At 39.0% G+C, this 25521-nt stretch overlaps 1 protein-coding gene across 7 annotated transcripts in view; it reads left to right on the top strand.

The window, feature by feature from the left end:
• The window catches only part of RAPGEF6 (Rap guanine nucleotide exchange factor 6), a 173163-nt gene that overhangs the window by 96259 nt on the left and 51383 nt on the right, over positions 1 to 25521 (top strand). For all 7 annotated transcript variants that reach the window (XM_056854283.1, XM_056854265.1, XM_056854300.1 and 4 more), the window contains 6 exons: positions 13730 to 13861; positions 20846 to 21026; positions 21482 to 21618; positions 22272 to 22430; positions 22889 to 23041; positions 23493 to 23657. In XM_056854283.1, the coding sequence (XP_056710261.1) occupies positions 13730 to 13861; positions 20846 to 21026; positions 21482 to 21618; positions 22272 to 22430; positions 22889 to 23041; positions 23493 to 23657 (927 nt within the window). The remainder of the gene's footprint in view (positions 1 to 13729; positions 13862 to 20845; positions 21027 to 21481; positions 21619 to 22271; positions 22431 to 22888; positions 23042 to 23492; positions 23658 to 25521) is intronic.

The raw sequence follows: 25521 nt of genomic DNA, 5'->3' as shown, positions 1-25521 counted from the left end.
AGAAAATGGCCACTTCGACCATTGGGCTCTATGGCTATGCAGTCTTCCTCCCCAAACCCTGCCCTCCTCAGGCTCCACCCCCAAAACCTCCCGCCAGTGGTGAAGAGGACCTGGCAACCCTAGCTTCTCCCCCCCCCACCAGGAGATCTACGCCCGGTATGGCCCCCGAACGATGTTATAAATATGCAAATAGACCTTGACAGAAAAAAGGTTCCCCACCCCTGTGCTAGACTGAAGGCTTTACAGAGGAACCTCCCCAGTAGCAGTGAAGAAGAGCAGGGCTGAAGCAGCACCTGTGAACTCAGCCTCATCAGCATCAGCTGGCTCTGCTACAGCAGCAGGGGAAGGGATTTAAGCTATCAGTTGGGCTTGGCTGTTGTGCAAGCAACTTGTCACCAACCTCCTTGTGTACTGGCCTTGTTTCCCTGCTATCCTTTGGATTCCTGGTATCCTGGCGTCTTGGACTGGCTTTGACTAACGCCTTGGAATTCCCTTGCCGGTATTGAGATCTTGGACTTTGCCTGAACTGTGAATGACCTTAGACTGTTCCCCAGACTACACTTCCAGCCCTCGCTCCTTGCCTGCACCACCACAGGCTATTTGAAACAGTAAAATTTAATAAAAGCTAGATATACTGTTTTGCGTGTGAAAATCATATTCAAGGTGAATGAACATGTGATTTTTATATAAGGTATATTGATTTTGCGCTATCTGCATTTTGAGTAGAATGCGTGCATTTAAACTACTGAAGATCATCCTTGCCTTTCTCTTTTGCATATTTAGTAGAGCTTATTCTACAAAAGGCATCGAAAGCGCAGTAGGAAACGGGTAATCAGTATATTCATGTTCTAAATAGATATTCGCTCATTGTCCTTGAACAGACAGCTAATTATTATAAGGGCATCCAGTATAGTTCAAAGATGTATTAAGTGAAAAAAAGAGATAAACATTTGAAACAGTGATCAGCACAAATAATATATTTTTCTAGATTTATTTTAAAACCTGGTATTTGCCATGTTTTGACATGGAAAACAAGAGAGAGTGATCAGTAACTGAAAACCTCCAGGAGAAGCTATCTCTGTGCCACTGCAGAAACAAGCGGGGATTTGTTAGAAACTCACATGGGGTGGGGTGGGGGGTAAAGCCTCCTCCTCCTCCCTTTCTCTTTTCCATCTCTATGGTGTAGGGGGGCGGGGTCTGGTCCCACTTGATTGTCCTTCTCTTGCCCTCCTGCTTCCTCTCTGCCCTTGCCTCACTGCCATTGGCACTCACATAGGCCATTGACTGTGCTTGTGCAGACTGTTTCTTGAGTTTGGAGGGGGGTATCTTGTGTCATCTCACAACTCAACTCAGGCTCCTCCTCCTCCTCCTGAGTCACAACTGGAGGAGGGGCAGTTCCAGCATTTACCTACCTAAGGCACCTCTTCAGGCTATGTTCCAGCTGCTGCCTCAGTGAACAGGTCCTTGTGAGGGCATTGCACCACAGCAGCCAGAGGAGTGAGTAGTAGAAGACTGCTATGGGGCAGGCCTCCACACGTGGGGAAAGCACTGCAGCCCTCCCCTTCCTATTCACCATACTACTCTTCTGCTTAGCCTTTCCTCCAGGGCTCTGCAGCACTACTCTCTTAGGGTCCATTCTGTTCTCTCAGACTACTTCACCAAAGTAAACTAGCTGCTACACTGCTCTGAGTCTGAGCTCAGACTAACCTGTTCTTGTACCTGATTCACTAACCTGCTTCTCTTGAATTTTTACGTCTACCTGAGCACTAATCTGCAACTGACTTTTTGTTCAAACCCATACAATGTAACCTTTTCTTTGGTAAAACTACACCTGGGCTTCCTTCAATTAAATTCTCTTTAAAAAAAAACTGCTTCTGACACAACCCACAAAGATCTTTAAAATCAACTATGGAAGAATTGTAAAGTCAGAACCGGAAGAATTGTAAAGTCAGAATCAGAAGAATGCCAAACGATAAACTTTTGAAAACAGTAACCAAGCTCTTTAAAGTGCAAAATAAAGGTAAAACCCTTTAAAAAATAAAATGCAAAGCAATTAAAAATTCTAAAACCAAGAGGAGAAAACCCAACAAAAGAGCACAAGCCTTTTAAATTCTTTAAAAGGCTGCAAAACAAAACAGTGAAATCCATTTTTTAAAGAACCAAAGGTTCCCTTCCCCCCTGAATTACAGCCCCCCAGGACAAAACAAAACAAAAATAGAAAAACTTGAAATAATATTTTAAAACCAAGGGAAACCAGTCCTGGTGCAGAAGAAGAAGAAGGTCTTCCCAGGCAGGCAGCACAATTAAGTCAATGCACAGAGAGACCAGAGCTACAGTGGCCCACCACTCAAAAAAATCTTACCCAGTTGCAGCTAGGCCTGCTTTTTATCCTCTTTATCCAAGCTCAGAGAGCCATGGAGAGCTATGAGAGAATCATCATGATTCGCAGACAGTTCTATTGTTCACTCTAACACTTGATCCCATTGCCTGGGCAAGCTGCTTTCACATTGCCCATTCAACCTAAAAACTGGAAGAAAAATAGGCCTGGTAGCCTTAAAATGCTGTTACGGAATATTCCTGAATATTCTTGCATATTTCTGGAAATACTCGAATCCTGGATACTTCTCCGGGTACCCAATTATATTGGTAATTCTTTAATCAGTGAATAATTAAATTGTGGAGTTCGGTGCCAGAGGATGGCTGATTTTGAGGCTATTCTGCTGCTTCTATCATCTTTCCACCTTTGTTTTTCTTTCTTCCCATGTTTCCAGAATGTTAGACAGCACTAAGGAAGGAAAATGCTAGGTTTGGAATCATTGTTCCATTTTTCTTGATCTACAGAGCAGTAGCTGTTCTGAGAGAGTAAAACAAGTCAGCTGATCTTATCTTTCCAAGGATTTTTTTTTAAAAAAACAAGCCTATTTCTTAATCCTTTATGGTTTTAAACTAAAACTACTTAGCATGTAATAGATTGAAAACATGAGGTTGCCAAGGGCCTCTGAAAGGAAGAAATAATTTATTAGATAATGTAAGCATTTGGCTCCAGCATAATCATGTGGTTTCTTTATTTATTGGGATGGAATCCTCAGTCTGTGAATTTGCTTTCCCTAAAATAATTTAACATAGCTGTAGATTAGCCTAGCCAGTTAGTCGTATGCCGAAATGTAGTAAAGTTGATTTTTGCCCAGAAAAGTAGAGTGTTATCAACTTTGCCCATTGGTAAATCAGATGTCAAGCAAATTAGCCAGTGGCTACCAGTGGTTGATTGTGCAAAGGAGAATGCTGGGTGGTATGAAACAGAGAACATATGATATTTAAACGAAAGTCTGTTGAAATGTACAGAAGTTGTCAACGTTAATTGCATCCTCAGAGGGCTGCAGAGGCACCAACATTTCCACTGCTTGCAATGTAGTCAGCACAGCTGTAATTCTTGGCTTCTGGTTTGTTGTGCCGGTCTTTTGATCTTTACCACTGACTTGGTCTGTTCTCCTCCATTTATACTAATGAATATTTGGGGAGCAACTCAGTTTCTCCAGAGAGGTGTAAGGCCATTATATACTATAGCAGTGTTGTTTGTGCATGCCTCTGTGGGGATCTGTTTTCGTGTAATTGTAATGTACTGTGGATTTACAGTTTATGACCATTTTGTGGTTCTAACATAACTTCCAGTCTCATGAGTCCTCCCATGTGTATTTGAGTCACTTTCTTTCATGAAACTAGAGAGACGGGCTAAGAACTCGTTAAAACTCCTGTTCTACTGTGTGGATATCTGTAGGTTTATCTCTTGTTTAGGATTTCAAAAAATGGCTATAACAGAAGACTCACGTTTCAAAAGTGGGGCTCCGTACATTGTGCGGTTGAAGGAGTTCAGTATTCTTGGTTGAATATGCAAAATACTCTGGGTATAAACTTAATAAAACAAAGACGAAAATATTGACTTTCAATCTAACAGCAGATGAAGATAAGCTCATAGAAGACATTACAGGATGTCGAATTATCAAAGAATCAGTGAAGTATTTGGGTGTCAACATATCTTCACAAAATAACACGCTCCTAAGGTCAAATTATTCGAAAATCTGGGGAGAAATAGAAAAAGATCTGAGTCGATGGTCAAAGATGAACATCTCATGGTTAGGAAGGATATCGACGATAAAGATGAACGTTCTTCCCAGATTAAATTTTTTATTTCAATTTTTGCCAATTGACATCCCCGAAAGGACATTAGACAATTGGCAAAAACAAATCAACAGATTTGTCTGGAACAGAAAAAAACCGAGAGTAAGATTTAAAGTCCTTCAAGATGAAAAGAAAAGAGGAGGGCTGGCAATGCCCAATATTAAACTATATTACCATGCAGCCAGCCTAACTTGGATAACAGAATGGATAAAACAACCAAAAAGTCGACATCTTACTTTAGAACGGGCGGACTTGGGACAGGGTTTTCACAAAGTTTTGTGGGACCCTAAATCAAAAATTCAAAAAGATAAAGTACAAGAAGATTGCGATGTCAAAATAGGGTTATTAAAAGTCTGGAAAAGATACAAAAAGAGAATAAGTCCTTCTCCACCGTCTATAATGTCACCAACTGAAGCTTATCACGATAATGTTAAAGTAAACCCAGGTGTTCATTTTACCTACAACAACATGATAGAGTCTACGGGCGAAATCAAGGATATGTTCAAACTTCAAGAAAAATTTCAAAAGCTGAACTGGTTAACTTTTTTACAACTGAGATCCAATTTGCAAAAAGACTGCTTATATCCACAACCATTTCGTGAACTAACTGAATTTGAGCAGTTAATATCCAAAAATGACTCACACATATTAGGAAAAATATATAAACTGCTCTTGAAATACGACACAGAAGAAGAACAAGTGAAAACAAACATGATAAAGTGGATGCAAAACCTCGGAGAAATGATTAATATGGATTTATGGGAGAAACTTTGCTCCTCCGAACTGAAATACACTGTTTCCCAAGAGGTAAAAGAAAATTGGTATAAGACCTTCTACAGATGGTACTTGACTCCCAATATGCTTTCTCAAATGACAACTCCAGGGAAAAAAGGCGCATGTTGGAAATGTCAAGAATCAGACGGTTCTTATTTTCATGTTTGGTGGACATGTCCAAAGCTACAACTATACTGGAAAAGAGTTCATCGTGAACTACAATTGATGTTAGATCTGAAGTTTACATGTGATCCAAAATTTTATTTACTTAGTATAGTACCATCAAATTTACCTCAAAAATCGCATGACGTTTTTAAATATGCCACAACAGCTGCCAGAACAACCCTAGCAAGAACATGGAAACAAACCCACATACCCGAAATTGATGATTGGAAAGGAAAACTTTTGGAATATGCAGTAATGGCTAAAATGATTGATGAATTAAATCTTAAATCCTGCGAACCTACTGAGCAATTTCAGGAAAAGTGGGCATCTTTTTATACATATATGAAATGCAATTAATATAATTAATCTATGTTAAAATTTTACAATACTTTGTCGAATACTTTTTACCTTTAATAACTGTCTAATAAGAATAAGAACTTAGAAAATACAAGAGATATTATGAAGCAATAACTTTAAACCAATGTTACTTTGTAACTTTACTGTATTCAGAAATCATTATATAATACTGTATTGTTTTTACAATGTTAACAGCTATCCCCTTCCTTTTTTCCTTTCCTGTACCCCTTAAAGATATAAAGAAAATAAAAATAAAAAAATAAAAAAAGTATTCTTGGTTGGTCGTTTCATAGAGCTGATGGGGTTCAACAAAATACAACATCTGCTCAGATGGAGGACTTTTGGGCACTTGGGCCTTTATCTGGCAAATGTTGAAAGACTGGTCATCTCCAATCCTACAGGAGGTGTTGCTGACCTAAAAAGTATGTTTATAGCAGGCAGCTGGGCTCAGTGGTTTGTAGGTCTAGAAAGGCAGAATTGTAGGGTGAGTAGATATCAAAAAGTCACTGAGCGAAAGCCTCTATAACTTAATTCAGGTTATAGCTGCTGCTACCAGAAAGTAGAAATGAGCAAGAGGCAGACATAATTGTAGAGGCCTGCACTTGTCACTATTAAACTTTTCATGTGATGGACTTGTAAAATTTGAGAGAACTGCACAGGGTTGTTGTTTTTAAAGAGCTGGTATGAATATGACATACTTCCTTCATTTCCCCAATACAGACATGGCATGAATTGCCAGAAGCAGAGAGATAATTATTTAGTAGAATAAGCATACCCTTATTTTTTTAAACTCATTCATTGAGATGGCACAATGAACACAGTGCCATGACCAGTTTTGAATGCTGACTGTACTCTTAAAGAGAGATTGAGTACATTTAAATGCAGTACATACTTGTGATCCTTTTCCTGTGGTCAGTATACATTTTTTAAAAAATCAGTTTCCAATTAATATTAAATGTACTTGCCTATGAGGCAATTAATAACGTTTCAGCACTTGATGTGACTCCCCCCCCTTGTACTGCAAGTTCTGCTGTTCTCACCCCCCTCATGCTCAGCTGTCAGCCTGGAGCAGGGGATAAAGTGACAGCTTTTCTTTCTTAAGGGCCATATGTGCCACCCTCAGAAAATCAAATTTACAGACTGCTGACAGACTGCTGTCAGACTGCTATTCAGGCTGCTGGTATTCTGTGTTGGTGTGGAAAATTTAGAGGTCCTGTGCCATCAGGACTTTCTAAGAATTTTTAAATTATTATTTCTTTTTATGTTCTCTAAAGAATAATTTAACTACTGCTAAAGCAACCAAACAATTCTTTAGTTGAGGCTGTTATTTCTTTGTGCGATCACTTTTTTCTATCAAGATCAGAGGTGGCATCGGAAACAACACTGAATTTGGCATTATTCGGGATCCACTTTTTCAGCTCCCTTTATTGCCGCTGTTTTTAAAAAAATCGGTAACCCCCCCCAAAAAAAATTCAGAAAAGATGTTTTTGGGTTTTTTTCCCGGTTTGGCTTTAGCCAAATGCACACCCCTAGTGATGAAGAAACAATACAGGGAAGGGGTCTGCACCAGGACGGCGGAACTGCTGGAAATTGCCAATTTAATCTGGGTCCAACCCATAGCCCACATATTTCTGTGTAAATATAGTATTAATGCATAAATGTATTCCTAACATTGTCTGGGGGACTTCAAGCATTTGATGAAGTGGGTTCTGTTTTGGACTTCCTCTGCTCAGGCATTCCACCCACGTCTTTGTACCTACCTCCTTTGTCTAGGCACCAGAGATAAATCACCTAGGAGATGGGATTTGTAAGGAAAACATCCACCAGTTTAGACACCTTCATTGCAAACTGGATCAGAACTGGGGAGCACTGGAGAAATTCCACATTGTGAAATTTCCCAATATAACACTAGAAGAAATGGTTTGTAGCCCACCTAGCTTGGTGTGTGTGTCAGATGAGATGTTGTGGTCACCCCTCCCACCTGGCCTTTGCTTAGCTTAGCAGTCTACAGGCATGCATGACCTAGAGTCATTTAAGAAAGGAACCCCCTTCTTTCTCCCAAGGATCAAGCATTTTGGTTTTTAGAAAGAGCCATAGTTCTCTACAAGTCTAATTTAAGCAGGAAACACAGAAAGTATTTTACAGCGAAGGGAAATATAGTAGGGTTGACTAGAGAAGCAAACCTGCTGGTCACTCATACTAATTTGGTTATGGGGCAAATTGGTTTTTACAGGCAAACCTTAAAGAAGAAGCTGACAGCTTAGCTCAGGGGTTCCCAACTGTTTTCAGTCAGTGGGTACCTTTGGAATTCTGACATAAGGTAGTGTGAGCAACCACAAAATGGCTGCCATGATAGGCAGAGCCAACCACAAAATGGCTACCATGAAATATTAGGCAGTGAGGTTATGTTCAATTTAAATAGTTACGCCAACATTTCAGGCAGGAGCTCTACCTTTTAAAATTAACATTATTTGAAAATATTTTCTTGCATACACACAAAGTAAGTATACATATTTGGCTAAATAAGAAACTCTCAATTGGCAGTGTCAGTCTTCATTTTGTAGGCATCTAAACACTTATGGAAAAGGAAGAAAATCTTCTCTGGACTAATCCATTCTCTCATGAGCCCAGCCATTTTTAATATGTTCTATCACTTCTATCAATGACCAAGAGTGCTGAAGAGCTGGTGAGAGCTCCTTGAACATGTGTATAGCAAGAGAGAGACTATGGCTAGGAACATAAATAGTGACAATTGAGCAAAATTTGAAGATGCGATGATATTATCAGATTCCACATGAATTATAAAAATAGATTAGAACTGGAATGATGTGATGATTTCAATAAAAGTTCCAGTTAGGACACCATGTTGGGGACCCTTGGTTTAACTGGTGTTTCATTGCCTGCTTTGGGCTTTTCTAAGTCAACCATTACACTAAAAGTGACACTCTGCCTCCATTTAGCTAATCTGAGGAAGCTAAGCAGGGTCAGCCCTGGCAAGTATTTGGATGGGAGACCCTCAAGAAATAGCAGGGTCATGACACGAGGCAGGCAATGGCAAACCATTGAAGGTCTCTTGCCTTGAAAGTCTCACCAGGGATCACCATAAGTCAGATGTGACTTGATGGCAAAAAAATGAAAAGTAAAAATTAGTGGTGGGATTAATAATAGGTTTATTTATTACTGCTATACATGGGAACCGAATTTTGCAATATTCTTACTCTTTCTACATTACTGTTATAAAGTAACTAGGTAGTCCTTATCAAATTCATCTTCATAACAAATCTGTGAAAGTGGACAATAATACTGCCCTTCAATGGAGTGAAAAGACCAAAACAGTATGTTGTTAAAAGCTGATAGGTCTATGTCTCAGTTGGGGCTTGAGCCATAAGTTTAGCGTGGTGCTATTTACCGAGCTGCACTATTGTCCGAAAAGAAAGTAGCGCAAGAGGGGAGAAGCTTCCCCCCCTTTAGATATAGTTGTGAATATTTGGTATAACTGTGGAGCAACTGTCCTCATATAACCCACAGTTACAAGTAGGATGACGCATAAAATAAATGTTCTTGAAAATAAATGTTCTTAACTGTCCTCGCTAAAAGAAAAGTGAGGCCTATAAAACAAAAATGAATGTTGTTCAAACTGACTGGCAAGTAGCCTAGTGAATAGCTAATTTAGAGAGAGAAGAGCAGGCGTGTTAGACTTAAGTCATTTCATGGTTTTGTTTCTTGTAAAGAGGATACTGATGAGGCCAGAAAAGGGAGAGAAAAATAGGTAGAAGAAGACCTCCTTGAATTGAAGTGTAAGCAATGTATTATGTAGTGAAAATGCAGCCAGTTTGAAAAGTTGTTAAGTAAAGTAGATTTGGATGAAACGGAATCTAGAAACACAGAATATTTTGAAGGAGAAAGATATGTAAGGCATATCCTGTGGTTGCAGCTAGTGGCTATTTCCTTACATTTTGTGTTCCCAATACCAGTGTAGGTTCTTCAGCAGTTACAGCTTTCAGGGAACAACAACACAACATTGGTAGGATTTGCAAATTCCTAATAGCAAGGTAAAGAAAAGAACATATACAACCGCTGCCTAGGGACTACTGTTCAGGCAGCTGAACAAATAACAGTGTGCTGGAGGAATTATTGTAGGAAAAGTTTTTAAGGCAGGTAATTCCTAATGAAGAGGTCTAGTATGGTCCTGGAAAATCTCTTAGATTTGTACAGTATCTCTTTTCAGATATTCACAGTAGAATAAATAAGCTATACTATACTGGGTAAACCTGATTCAAACCTTATCCTTCAATTCAGTTTTACTGCTGCCACCATTATGTTACTTACCATTATATTGGCATATTTCAAGTGGGCTATGAAAAGGAACTCAGTGTGTGTGGATAATATATTTGGCATGTAGAAAATCAAGGCTGAAATTTATGTTTGGATAAGATGTTAGAATTGACAGGTGATAGAGGTTATTTGTCTCAAATATGGGCCTTTCCGTCTTTACAGCTGTGGAGATTTATTACTCTCCAAGATAGTAATTTACATTGGCAAACTCACACAACTTTGTATTTGGTACTGCATGGACCAGCATGGTTTATAAAAAGAACAAATCTGTGATGCATTTGCATTCAGCTTTTAGCTGAATGTAAAATGCTGCTCCTGGTTGCTAGAATGTCTGTGGTAGTATATTCTTCTTTCTCTCTCACATAAAAATTATAATGCCCACTTGTTCAATTTTTGTACCCTATGAATTTATGCTGCATCTATATATACATCTGCATTTTCTTTATGAAAGTGCTGAATACCAGATATGTTTTCATTTTCTTCTGCATGAAAATACCAAATATTTAATCTATAGTGTGTTGTGTGTTAGATGTGATCTGTTCACAAGCCTACTATATGTGGGGCTGCCTTTGAAGACAGCTGGGAAACTTCAAGTGGTACAGAATAAGACAGGGAATGTACAGACTAAAACATGCAGTACCAAGCAGATAAATCCAATGCTATCTCAGTTGAATTGGTTACTGTTTTCTTTCGGGCTCAGTTCAAGGATTTTATATACTTATATACTTTGAAGCCCTGAACACCTTGGATCCAGAATAGCTGAAGGGATTCCCCCAGCCATATCAGTCTGCCGTAGCTTTGACTTACAGAGATATTGTTTCCTAAAGGAATTGCTCCCTAAAGAGAGGTTGGTCAGGACCCACTGGAGGTCCTTGTAGAATTCCTTCCCTCTGGAAATGAGAGGGCCACCATCACTGCAGGCCTTGTGGATTAAACTGAAGACATTTCTGTTCCAGAAGGCCTGTGAGCTAAACTGGTTGGGGACAACACCTTTTCGTGTTACTACACTTGATGTTTTACATTTGAATAACTGAAAACTATTCGCATAGTTAGCTGAATGTACTTTTTATTGCCGTATTTACATTTAGATTAGTCATCTTTAAACACTGCAAGGCAGCTTATTCATTTAAGCATACAATGCAGTGTTGGATCTGCCAAGATGTTAGCTAATGAACAACTGTGTGTGGTTCAGACATACCAGCATAAATGGCCAAGCTACTAATATATGTTCTCAGAACTCTCTCAGCCCATGCGGAGGCAGGCAACGGCAAACCACCTCTGAATGTCCTTTGCCTATGGAGTCACTATAAGTCAGCTTTTGACATTCAGAGGTGGTTTGCGATTTCTGCCACACTAATATATGTATTCAAATGTTTTCATGTGCACATTAAATGGAATACTTAGGACTCTTTATTATTTATAGTCTGGCTTGTCAGATTTACCTTTGTAATCATCTACAGGATTATACAACACGTATATATAAGGTCCTCATCTGAGGTGATGTCAGAAAACTGTGTAACTCTCAGATTTTTTTTTTAATTTAAGCAGTTTAACAGTCTGGCCAATCTGCTGTAAATTGGCTTTTGAAACTGCTATCCAAATTTGGAAACTTCCTGATGTCCTTGGAACAATTTCACTAATTTGCATCTGCTGTTCTTCAGTAGAAGCTTCCAGGAAAATACTATTCATATTCTTAAAATGGGCTGAGTGCTTCTGTTTACAATTTTGATTTCTTTTTTTAGATGCACAGATTTACAAAAATTATTATTAAATTTTATCAAATGGAATAAAATCAAGGTGTGCTCTGAAACTTTCTACTGAAGAAAGAGGGCCTCGTGAGATATCACTTAGTGCCTCTGCTCTAACACACATCTGAAAATCTAGCCTCTAAATAGCAGTAGTTCAGGACATTATCCTTCTGATATAAATAATTTATTTGGAAAGCCATTTGAGGGAGATATCCTTTCCTTAAACTTGATGTGTTAAGGACTTTTTATTATCCCAAACAAATTATTAATACAATTGTTACATTATAATGTCTTAGAAGCAGATATATTTCTGAATACAGTTGCAAAGAAATTCATTGAAATCTTTTGGTATACAATTTGTGAAATATTTTTGTTATTTTCCATCTGTGAGGCATCTAAAAGATTGATTCTAAAGGTTTTACTGAGGCAGCAAAAATAGCAATGTATTTGCCTTCTGTGGCTAAAATTGCATCCTATGCTTATGCAGACCTGTCACCCTTGCTATTTTAAACACTCTAAATAACAACATTTAGGTGTTATGACAGGGAACATATATGAAGAGCCTTATTTTATTCATCCATCTAGCTCAGAATTCTCTCTTCTGTCTGGAAGTGATGGGCAAAAGTTATCCCCATCTCCTTTACCAACTATACTTTCAATTGAAAATGTCAAAGAATGACTTTTCAACTTTACATACGGGGGAAAATGTGTCCTACCATTGAGCTTATAGCTTCTTCTCATGGTGTCTTCAGTGCCAGCTGCTGTGTAAGGTAGCCAGATTGTTCATGTCCCCTCCAAGCATGAACTAAGTCATATTTGAACAGAGGCAAGAAGATTCTACTGGTACAGGTGGATCAGCAGAGGACCAGAACTGGGGTTAGAGTCGGAACATCACACAGCTAGTGGTGGTCTTTTAATATCCTGTGGGTTGTGTGCATGTATATATTTACAAACCAACCATATTTACAGACCACCTTTCAGCCAAAGTAGGCTCTCAAGACAGTTTAAAATAAAATTAAACAATTTACAGTTGATATAACAAAATCGTTGTGGTGGCAGAAGGTGGTACTACAAGAGATGTGTATGAAATTCAGCCCTTTTCTTTAGTTATTGTTGCTGAATTACTGCTGTTTTCTTCAGTGAGCCCATGGCAAATCCTCCTCCCTTGGAAAGGTTGATCTTCCAGAGGGGAGGGGAGATTCTACATGACAGTCGTAAAGGCACTGAGGCAAAGAATGTTCAGTCTTTCTTCCCATTGCTCTAGATGTTGTAGCTGGAGCTGTTTTCTTTCTTACAGAATAAGGTTGGGAGAAATAGTTTCACTTACAAAAGATGCTGCAGAGCAGATATAACATCACTGGATGTTGATCTTCTACAGGAGGAAGAGTGTATCAGCCGATATTAGTACTGCGGTTCTTGGCTGTTGGAAAGATTCTGAGGGTGTTGGCAATGGTTTATGTCTCCCCATAGAATATTCTGGGTCATGTTGCTTCTAGCCTGGTCTCGTGAGATCTCAGAGGCTAAGCAGGGTTGGCCCTGGTTAGTACTTGGATGAGAGACTGCCAAGAAATACCAGGGTTGTTATGCAGAGGAAGGCAAAGGCAAATTACCTCTGTTAGTCTCTTGCCTTGCTATAAGTTGGGTGCGACTTGATGGCACTTTACACACACACAAGGAATACAAAGGGATCCGTGTGAACAGACTCTTGACATTATTTTGTCTCTCCAGTAGACTAAAAGGAAGTTTAAAGCAATAGAGGATACTGTATTTACTGATAATTAAATTAAACTAGCTCCATTGCTTCAATTAAGTCTGCTTCTACATAAACTTAACATCAAGAGTACATTGTCCCTGTCTTGTGTCTTTAACTGTTTTGAAGACATCTATGAGACTGAAATCTGATATGTAGGGAGGATTTCAGGCCCAGGTTCAATTTCCACATAAATATAACAAATAAAATCATTTTTATTTCCTGCCTTTCGTACATAAAGGAATTCAAAGTGATGTACTGAGGCTTCCCAGCGTTCTGTGATTAACTGTATTCCTAATTCTTTCTCGTTGCCACATAATTGTTAATTAGGCTTACTTTTAAATATTGCAAATTTCCACTGTATGTTGTATGCCAGTTGAAGCCAAAAACGTATTTAACACCCATCCATTTTTTTTTCAACCAGCTTCCAGCAGACCTTACCAAAATGCACCTCACAGATGGTCAACACCCACAGGTCACACATGTCCCTTCAAGCCAGTCTGGTTGCAGCATTGCCAGTGATTCTGGGAGTAGCAGTTTATCTGACATCTACCAGGTACAGTTTTCATTAAAATGTCTGTGGTTCATAGTCAATGGATAACTTTTACATTTATAAAATCACAACACTTGGTTTTTGTTTCTGGGCCTGCTGGAAGACCAGGAAAGAAACCGAAAGGTATGGTAGGGAAGGATATTCCTTGTTCCTCCCTAGCAAACACCTAGTCTGAGTAATGTGAGATAATGAGAGAGAACAAAGGGAAAAGCTTGAAGCAGGGTTGCCTGTACCTATTTTGGCGGCTTGTGACCATTAGGAATGAAAGGTGCCTTCTTTCCATATGATGCCAATTTAAAAGACGGATTGGGATTTGGGATATAATCAATAGTAGTTGATGGTACTGGACAAAATTTGGAGAGTGGCCAGTGACACTGAGTGCTTTTAATGGTTGTGGTTTAATAGCTTTAAAAAAGGAGAGAGAAGGGCAGAGTTTTTCTTCAATGTTGCATTTTCTTCCTTTGTTAAAATGAGGTTGATATTGTGTCATTCACTTTATGCAAGAAGTGAAAGGAGAGGATGATTCCAGTACATCGGTGAGCAAAGCAGTGCTAAATATCATCCATTTAATTGAAGTAGTTACTCTATCAGCTCTGGGCTGTCTGCACTGTTGCTTGAACTTTCATTCTCCTGAGTTGCTTCGTTTGATCAACTGATTCAGGTGTGTCATGGTTGCTTTAGTTGTTTTAGTTGTAAACTGCCTCAAACCAGTTTGCAGTGAGGCAGCATGTTTTCTTGAGTGTACCAAAAACCCTGCTTTGTCTATATAATTCTGTTTTAATGCCCTACTGATTAAACTTAGCTGTTGGATAGACCCAGGGGAGTGGCATGTGGGGAATCGCTGTGAGAGGATAAATGATTTGGAAATTCTTCCTTGCACACAGCTAAATCTTCTCAAGATTCTATCAGTTCTCTGGTGTTTCCTCCTTATCTCTGATGTTTCCTTCCCCACTTCTCTTTCCACACAAGTATTATCCTGCACAGTCACAAAGTTCCTTTTGTATAATCTTGATTTCTTACAAAGCAACTGAATCTTATGTGTACACCAATCTTGTAGGTTATTTTCACCATTGATCCATTATATGTTAATAATTAATGCTCAGCCCAAGAGTATGTTAGATGACAATGGATGACCTCCTCATAATTGACATGTGTTTATTTTATTTATTTATTGGCATCTGCTGCTACTATTAGGGAAGATATACTTTAAATGTATTTCTTTGTCACCCAGTAATATTTGAAGGTTACAGGTAGAAAGTTCTTAACAATGTTAAGGCATTTAAAAATCTTTTGGAATGATTACTCTGCTGTGAATATACAGTAAATTCCCTTTCCTTGTAGTAAAAAGAAAAAAAAGTAACGTTAGTCAAGAGACTTGTTTCATCCAGTGATCTGTAAAATCAATTAATAGAATTTCACTTGTAATTAAACATTTCGTCTGTGAACACAAAACCACAATCCCAACACCCTCATACTCGATGCATTGCTGAATGTACCAAAAACACTGCCTTGTCTCTGTGTAATTCTGTTTCCTTCTGCAGCATAACACATATAGTTCATTAGCACCTTAAAGACTAACAAAAATATTTTCTGGCAGGGTATGAGCTTTCGTGAGCCTCATACCTCAGGGTATGAGCTTTCGTGTGTCTCACGAAAGCTCATACCCTGCTAGAAAATATTTTTGTTAGTCTTTAAGGTGCTACTGGACTCTTGCTCTTTTCTACTACTGCAGACAGACTAACACAGCTACCCACTGTGAATTACATATAGTTCATGTCATCTCATTGTGGTTTTAGGAGATGGTCTGTACCCTTGCACAGCTGCTAGTGGGGAACACCATAAAATTCCCCTAAATGCAACTACATTTTTTTCTTCAGAAGCAGTCTCAGAATTGCAGATTGCCCTCATTCTCCACTAAGAACTTATTCTATAGAATTTTAGATTTTGAAGACTCAAACCATCTTCTGTCAAAAGTCTCTTTCTGATCTGCCTTTGAAATCTCTTTCTAATCTCCCTTTGAAATTTTGAAGGGAGACTAGAGAGACTGCTGAATTACAACTAATAATGAAGCTCAAAACAATGCATTCTCCTGGACTGAACAGAGACCTGGGATTCGTGTCTCATTACCAATGCTGATTTCTCCACACCTACTACCCCTCTTCATATCACACCTAATCCAATCACGCCTGCTTATGTCATTTACTTGCTATTTACATTTACATGCTTTTGCCATTTGTGTGTCTGAATTCACTCTTCTCTACTTAAGCATAGATGAACTCACATGCTAGCTGTATCTGAAGAAGTGAGCTGTGACTCATTTAAGCTCATACCCTGCCAGAAATTTTGTTAATCTTTAAGGTGCTACTGGACTCTTCCTCTTTTACATGTCGTTAACACTATGATTGCATTATATCCCATTTCAAATTTAAGTCTCTCAGTATGTTAGTGAAATCCGAAATGCCACAATTTTATTAGTAAATATTATCAATACTGCATATGTATAATAATCCAATATTAACACATTGACAGCCCAAGCTGCTGTAAGCATGATTACCTTCTTGACTTTAATTTAGGTGATTTAAAAAGCTTTTCTGTGGTGAATCAGTGTGTGTAAAGAATGGATTTTTTATTACATTCTATTAACTGCTAAAGTTGATATTCGTGTAATTGGATCACTTTGCATTGACTTTTGGCACAAATACTGCTTTCCAAAATTAGTTGCTCTCTGTAGGCCACTTAAGGCACTCTTTTAAAGCCACATGTTAAAAAAAAAAAAAAACAAACCCCACAGCCAGGCCTGATATTGGCCAGTGGGACAATTACAACATTATTTTGCTTCACTTATGCTGATACTGGAGTCAGAAAGATTGTGTATGGCAATATGATCCATGATAAAGTTCCATATATTAATCATGGAACTTCTTAGGAGTCTGAGGTTTTGAAATTCTGTTGAACTAACTGAAAGCAAATAGTGTACCTGTGAAAGCTTTCTAATGGTGGTTTATATTCTTATCTGAATCAGATGGGAACTTTTGCTTACTTCTGAACCTAGTCCTATGTTACTGCAGTGGCATAAACATTGTCATTCTCCAAGGAGCTTTGGGATTGAAACTTGGACTATTTTGTACCTTATGCATTTGGCTCCTTCATCTAGCCTTTATCAAATGAACTCCATCTGTGTTCCTGCTGTGACAATACATAAGTGGGATAATACTGAACTGGCAGACCAGTACAGAAGAGATGAGCTGGGGGCACTAAAGCTGGTCCACTAAGTTTAGCCTGGGTTGAGATTATTCTTAAACTGAGCTCAGAGGAGGAGGGCTGATACAAACCTTGAAAAGAAATGCAACATTTCCCCCTCCCCAAAGAAAAAGGTCATCAAAGAAGAGCTCATTCTTACATTATTTGTTTTTCAAAACAAGTGTATAATTTTTAATTTGCCAAGGCTAGGCAATCTGTAGTGGTTCTGTGATTAAGAGAGGCCACTGACGGAAGGTTCTCAGCTAGAGCCCAACATCAGGAAAAAGTTTTGTCTACGTGGATTCTGAGGGCGGGGAGTGGAAAGCTCGTAGAGGGTTTCTTCCACACTCATTTTCACTACCTGTCTCATACTTTGAAGCTTCTTCTACTTTGCAGTCAGTTTCTATAATCTGGTTTAATTATATAAAAACAGGTGGCCTTTGAAACAACTTTCTTGATTTCATGCTGTTCATATATTTAGATGACTTGATATTATCTGATTTATACCCTTCAAAGCCTTCAGAGGGTTGAGATGGGTATCACTGTTCTTAAGGCGGCATTGTAAATAATTATAAGTTGTTTGATTTACCTTTTAAATATTGGGTTGTGCCCTACCACTCCACCTGGATAAGAGTGGGGAGTTCTGTTTTTACAAGACATGTCACAAGATGCTCCTCCAGCAACAGAATGCACCTTGTGCAGATGGTGGACGCTGCTCTTAGGTGAACAGGGTGGTTGACTACAGCCCAGTGTGGTTCCTTTAACTGACTTGCCCATCTCAAAGACACCTCAAGTCTTTCACACTATCCAAATTTATTTATGCCTGTGTTTAGGTAATAGATCAAACTTGTTGTCTAGTTTTGTTTCTGCCTGTTATAGAGATACATTCATGTTAGAATGGATCTTCATTTGAACAAAAGAAAAATCTTATGAAGATTTCACATATGCTGAATAATGCACTTTCAATCCACTTTCAGTGCACTTTGCAACTGGATTTTACTGCGTGAACTGGCAAAGTCCACTGGTAAACAATCACTATAATGCATTGAAAGTGCATTATTCACTGTATGTGAAAGTGCCCAAATTAATGGTGTACTGCTATTTTGCAAAAATCTGTCATTAAAGAAAATATAGTATTCGTTAAATTTCTGTATTTTGAAACTGGCATTAGACCTGGGTTGCCAGGAGTTTCATATATTAGCCTTATAGGAATCAAATGAGTTACTTCTATGATAGTGGATTTTTTTAACGAAGGATTATGCTGTACGTTCCGCACATTTTGAGGGAAAATGTGAACATTTTAAACTATGAACTGATGGCTCTGTTAAAGCTAGCTGATGTCATCTTAATTGAGTTTCAACTTATCCGCATCATGTGACATGACCTAGTTGCATGCCTTATATACAGCATGAGTTTAAATCATATTTGAATGCACAATGGCCATTTTAGCCATATGAAGTTTCCTCTAGGTGGTCTACAGGATATGATTAAAATAACATGGTTAGGAATTATGCTCTGATACTGGCAGAACCAGTGGTAGTAGCAACATCTCTTTTAGAGTGTACAAGTGGGAACCTGCAAGGACTTAAGGGAGGCATCTAATCCCCCCCACCACACACACTATTTCCTTTCCCTTTCCTGAAAGCCCCTATAGCCTCTCCCCTTTTTCTGCTTCCTGCTCTCCTTCTAGGGTTGCCAACCTGGACATCTCTTGGAATCACAATTTATTTATTTATTTGTATGTTTGTTTTTTACCCTACACTTTCCCAACCAAGGTCGGGCTCAGGGCAGCTACAACTAATAAAATGCATGCGGTTTAAAATGGATACACTATACAATGTATAAATCAACATTTAAAATCATATCCAGCATTAACATTAAAATTCCAAGCTGTACCCCTGCTAATAACGGGAGAACAAACGAGGACAACAAGGAGGAGGGAGAAGAAAGGGAGAAGGGAAGAAAAGGGGAAGGAAAAAGTGATTTCCAGTTCCCACCTGGAGGTTGGTAACCCTAGTTCCCCTGGAGGAAATGGCTACTTTGGAGGGTCCTTCTAAGGCCCATCTCCTCCTAAACTCCACCTTCCTCAGGATCCACCCCACAAATTTCCAGGTATTTCTTAACTTTGAGTTGGCAATCCTATCTCCTTCCCACCCAACAGCCAATCTACTTTTATTTGCCCCTGTGTCTTAAGCTTTCCTCCCCCTCTTCCTGCAGCCTCTACCTAGGAAAACCATGGTTGAGTTGTGTGGTGCCAGACACTGGACAAGGCCCATGTGCATGTTATGGAATCCTCAAGGACTTGTGAGGGGGTGCCTCACTTTCCCGTTTCCCCGTCCCAACACAATATCCTCTTTCCCTCCTTCTGGCAACCCCCATATTCTCTCCCCTTTATGTGCCTCATTCTCTCCTCAGTCATTCACCAACCTACCTTTTATTTGCCTTCCATATTCAGCTATATTTATTATTTATTTACTTCATTTATACCCCACTTTTGACACCTCTAATCACTAGAGTTAAGTATCCAAAGATTTGGCTGACTTCAGTATTGGATTATATGATTGCAAATCCTCTTTTCTCTAATTTCAAGGAAGCAGCCATGATAGTCAGCTAGTGCCAAAGAAATAGTGTTGTGGCACTTTAAAAGTTTTAGTCTTTAGGTGCCACATGGGACTCTTTGTTATCTTTTCTCTAAAGTTTGTGTTGTCATGGGGCTATATGTAGCAGAATTGGGTTATGGAGCTAAAGGAGGATTCATACATCTTTCAAGAACAAACATTCCAAAAGTCAGCAGTGAGGCTTTTTCCTACCAGTTCAGAGGTACAAAATAGATGATGTTCTATACATAGACAATATATATACCTTTCGGGAACATTGCTTTTAAAGTATATTTATAAGCAAATGGAACATTCTTGAACTATTGATGCTTGAAGAACATGTTAGCCACCATTCATATTGAGTACTTCTTGCCTGTGTACAATCAACTTGACTGCTGAACACTTGGGCTGCTCACTTACAAGATAGATGACAGAACCAGAATGAATAGAGTTTCAGGTGTGAGGATTGTGAGGACTACTACTTGCCTTTCTTGGGTTATGACATGTAGCTGGGGAGGAGGTTCCTGAGAAAGGAGATGTTTCCAGCTTTGTCAAAGGAAACAGTTATTAGGCTGCACCTGAAAACCATCCCTGGGTTATTACAATTGTACTAAATATTGACTGCTGGCAACCATTCTTTGTTTTGGCGAGTGTCTGAGCAGGTGGTAGTAGCTTAATACCAGATGTTTCTGGATGATGTGCATTATCCGTACACATATCAATCCAATTTTAGATGCAGTAGTGGCACTGAAATTGGTTTGGGTGCTCTGGTACATGGAGAGAGGGAGGGTAATTGTGTTGATTCTCTTGAATCTCTGAGTGTGGTTTCTGTCTCAGTGAATGTTTTTAGAACATCCTCCCCACTGAGGTGCCTTTGACAGCATTCTGTTCAGGCATCAAATTGAACTACATCACTCTTTTGTGCCTCCTCTTATATACCAGCCTCTGTTATAATCTATCACTGCTATTGTTTTATTTGAGTAGAATGTATGTTGTGTTTTTTTAACAGTTACTTAGGATTTTTGACAGTTTCCTTGGGCATTTTTAATCAAAAGGTAGGATAAAAATGGTTTAGTAAATTAAAATTGTGTCCTAGTATGGATGCTTAATGTTCAGTAACTATTAAGACCAATCACTACTTTATTTGCAGGCTACTGAAAGTGAAATGGGAGATGTAGATTTAACTGGGCTCCCAGAGGCACCGGTAGATTCTGAAGAAGAAGAAGAAGAAGATGAAGACATTGACAGAACTTCAGATCCACTGCTAGGGCGGGATGTTGTACGGGAGTGCCTTGAAAAAGAGCCAGCTGACAAAACAGATGATGATATTGGTGAGAAGTAAAAATGACTTTTCTGCGCAGGGGTCTGTCAAAATTACCTATAATATCATGCAGGCTAATTAATTAGGAACTTAATAACCTAACTAGATATGGTGGCTTTTAAATTCCTCCTTCCGGATTTCATAGGAAGTCTTTAAAGTGAGAACACTGATACAACTGGGAAAGTCATACAACTAGGTGATACAGCTAGGAAAGTAAGACCCCAACAGTCTACCATGTTCCCAGACAGAACCACACACACTTTTGAAGCAGATTACCACATGACAGTTTCTTATCCTTTGCCCTCCCTGAGTCTAAGATGGGAATAGGGAACTGTTAACACTCTCACCACCCTTAGAACATAGCATAACTGAATTCCAAATATAAGGATTGTTAAAAATCAGTATAGCATCATGAATGATTGTTCTTACCTTGTTGCTAACATTCATTGGGTTTTATTTTGCTAGAACAATTACTAGAATTCATGCATCAGCTTCCAGCATTTGCAAACATGACTATGTCTGTAAGAAGAGAACTCTGCTCAGTGATGATATTTGAAGTAGTAGAGCAAGCAGGAACCATCATCCTTGAAGATGGGAAAGAAGTGAGTAGTGCATAACACTGTTCTTTTAGATAATGTATGTATGTTTTTTGTGCCCTGACCTGGATAGACCAGGCTAGGCCGATCTCATCAAATCTCAAAAGCTAAGCAGGGTCGACCCTGATTAGTATTTGGATGGGAGACCACCAAAGAATACCAGGGTCATGACAGAGGTAGGAAATGGCAAACCACCTCTGAATGTCTCTTGCCTTGAAAACTCTACAATGTTGCCATAGGTTTATGTCTTGATGGCAAAAAAAAAAAAAGTTTGTGTACTTTTGTCTATGCAGATAGGATGGATCCTTTTATAAATGCACAGAAATCACCCAGCAGAAGTCCTTTCATGGTTCTGTCCCTCAGGTCCATCTTCTTCCATCCAACTCCTAAATGGTTTCCACTCTAATCATAACGAGGCAACCTGTATCCATTTTTACAATATTCAAAGATGGTGATACTCAAGAAACAATTTTTACTCAGTTCATTAATTCTGCCAGACACAACGAGGAAGGGAAATTATCACTATATAAACAATCATGTATTTGTTACTTTGAATGTCATACCATTGTTGGAAAAGCATACTGACCTCTCTCTAGATAAATGGGAGACTCATTTGACCTTTAGTAAGTTTCTGAAAAAATTCTTGTGTTTTCTTCTAGCTTGATTCTTGGTATGTAATTTTAAATGGAACAGTGGAGATCAGCCACCCTGATGGAAAAACAGAGAGTCTCTGTATGGGAAATAGTTTTGGCATTACCCCTTCACTGGAAAAGCAATACATGAATGGTGTGGTTAGGACCAAAGTAGATGACTGCCAGGTAAGATATTCTGCTGCTTAGTAGTAATATATTCTGCTGTTTTGATGCTTCGCATAAAAGGTAAGATTTGCTCCTACTTAAATACTAATTTCAGAAATAGGATAAATCAATAACTCTCTTTAGTTAACTGTAGCCTCTTGTAGCTTTTGTGCTGATATCAGCTGTTCAAGAAATGGGAACTGCTGCATTTCTTTTTTAGAAAAGATGTGTGGGCTGAAATGCATTCAGTACAGTTAATCAGATAATACACATTTTTAGTTCTTCAGTTTAACTTTTCATCTAGATTTTACTGCTGTCCGTAGAGATTGTCTCTGACTAATAACTGCAGAGACTGGGATGAGATGAAAATGAAATTATTTCTAACGATGCTTTGCTGGCTTATCTGCCCAGGCTTAGCCAACAGACGGGATTTTGTAATACTGTCGGTGTATTAATTGCCCTTTTATATTCTGGGACAGTTTGTCTGTATAGCTCAGCAGGACTATTGGAGAATTCTAAACCATGTTGAAAAAAATACACACAAAGTTGAAGAAGAAGGAGAAATTGTTATGGTGAAGGAGCACAGGGAGCTGGACCGTAGTGGAACCAGGAAAGGACACATCGTCATTAAGGTAATTGACTCTTCCAAAAGATTTATCAGTTATTTGCTTTTTGTAAATTGTGCAGTTTTTATGCTGGGATTGGAGTGGAAATTATTTATAGCTACTCCTGTTCAGAATTACTCCAGGGCTTAATCTGGAATAACTGCATAGAATTACTTTGTTAGTTTCTCAAATTCAAATTACTATATTCTGTGAAAGTAATGTGTCAGTGTGAAATTAGAAGTAATTTCTGAAGCCTTGATCTGGAGTCTAATGCATTACAAGAGAGTAAACTAAAACCGGTTGTTGTTGTTTTTTAAATTGTGATGTTGTATTTAGTAGAGAATGTTCTGAAAACAATAAAGGCTAAAGAACTGGGTGTATTTTTCTCCAGATACATCTTGGCTGATTGTATTGCACAAAGTATTGTTGTGAGGCATAGAATCTTTGGTGATACACTGAAATGTGTTTCGTTTTTAAGGCAACACCTGAACGGCTCATCATGCATTTGATAGAAGAACACTCTATTGTGGACCCGACCTACATTGAAGATTTTCTCTTAACATACAGAACATTTCTATCAAGCCCGCTAGAAGTTGGAGACAAACTCTTAGAGTGGTTTCAAGCAGACAGTCTCAGGGACAAGGTTGGTTTGCAAATTAGAGATCGCCAGTTAGGTCTTGCTTATTCTTTTGTGCTATGAGTAAATGTCACTCTTGTTTGTGAAGTTGATCTGAGTATCCATCAAGAAATTTAGAACATGATAAATGGGGATACTGTGAGCCATAAAGAGCCTAGATATCATCTAAGAAAAGGTTGTCTAAACAAAATCTGTAAGCAGACCATGCTTATTTTACTTACGAGCTTCATGCTTGTTTTACTTATGAGCTTCATTCTTTGTTTATCTGCTTCCTTCAAGTCATCTTTCTGGAGTACACCAAGACTTTGGAGTTCATGTTGACACAATAAAATTAAATAAGATCTATATAGAATAGTAGTGGGCCCACTTTTGTACATCTGTTGGCTAGCAGGATCAGCCACTGAGAGAAAATCTCCAGAGAGGATTGTATTCTACATATTCCCATTTACATTATTGCTAAACTATGGTTTTTCATCAATGAGGCAAAAGCTTTTGTTAAAGCATGTGAACCATTCGCTATTTTATTTTTTCAGTTAAGAAATAAGAGTATGTGCGCGTAAACATGGGGTAATTCTATTGGTTTATTCTTTTAAAAGTTGTTTTGACAACAAAATGTAAACAACTGTTAATATTTTCCCTTTTTAATGACTGAGAGTGGGAAGTATTTTTCAATGAGGAAGTATGGGTACAGTTATTAGTACAACTTCAGAAGTTTATAGAATACATAGATACCAGTAACGTTGGATGTAGAGCAGGGGTGGGGAATCTTTCCCTGCCAAGGGCCATTTGCACATTTATAACATCATTCGAGGGCCATAACCAGGTGTAGATCTCCCAGCGGGGGGGAGGAGGTTAGGGTTGCCAGGTCTCCAGCCACCACCTGGAGGTTGGCAACCCCAGGGGAGGCCACGCAGAGAAGGCCTGGAGGGCACCCCTGCTCCCCCCTTTCTCCTCCCCCACCTGGCGGGAGGGCAGCCAGCAGTGGGCCCGAGCAAATGAGGCGCCAGGGGGGTGCAGCCCGCAGCCGATCCGCAGGGGAGGGAGGAAAGAAAACAGAGAAAGAGGAAAAGGGAGGGAGGGGAAAAGAGAGAGAAAGGGAGAAAGAAATGGAGGGAGGGGGAGAAAGAAAGAAAAGGACGGAGGGAGACAGACAAAGAGACAGAAAAAGAGGGAGAGAAAGGAGAGTGACAGAAAAAGAGGAAGAAAGAAAAGCCTTTCTCCCCCCCCCCACACACACACGCACGCCGGCCCCACGCAACCAGGCCCCAGCCTCCACGCCTCACACACACACACACACACCTGGCCCCGGAGCTCCTAAGAGCCACGGAAAATGTCCTCAGGGGCCGCATACGGCCCCCGGGCCTGAGATTCCCCATCCCCGATGTAGAGTAAGAAAAAAAATTGCTACTCAGAACAAGAAGCAGTTTTGCATGTGAACAGGGAAGTGAGATAAGTTTTACAAAATAATTTTTAAAATATGGCTTGACTAGTCTCTGAGACAGTTCTTGATGGTGAGGCAGAGCAGTAATTTTATAACCCAATTGACTACCTTGTCAAAAGATGAAGATGGAAGTTTCTTTACTCCTGCTTTTTAAGTGCAAATCCCTTCGAAGCAGCCTTTAATGAAATGGCCAATATTTCATTGTGCCTATTACTTTGAAATATTGGTGCCTAGGTACTTGCAGCAATTCAGAAAAAAATTGTTGCTCCACATAAGTTTGTGTAGTACACCTATTTCGTACTTAATGAAAGCAGAGTGGTTTTCATTTTTTAAAAATTAAAAATTAGCTCATACAGCAAATAAAGTTGTTTAATTATTTACCAGTGCTAATGTTCTGTTAAAAATGACATGTGTTTCTCATATGAAAGC

This window comes from Euleptes europaea, chromosome 1, assembly GCF_029931775.1.
Source record: "Euleptes europaea isolate rEulEur1 chromosome 1, rEulEur1.hap1, whole genome shotgun sequence".
Lineage (NCBI taxonomy): Eukaryota > Metazoa > Chordata > Lepidosauria > Squamata > Sphaerodactylidae > Euleptes > Euleptes europaea.
Note: the sequence above shows the minus strand (reverse complement) of the source record. Positions and strands in the feature narration are given on the sequence as shown.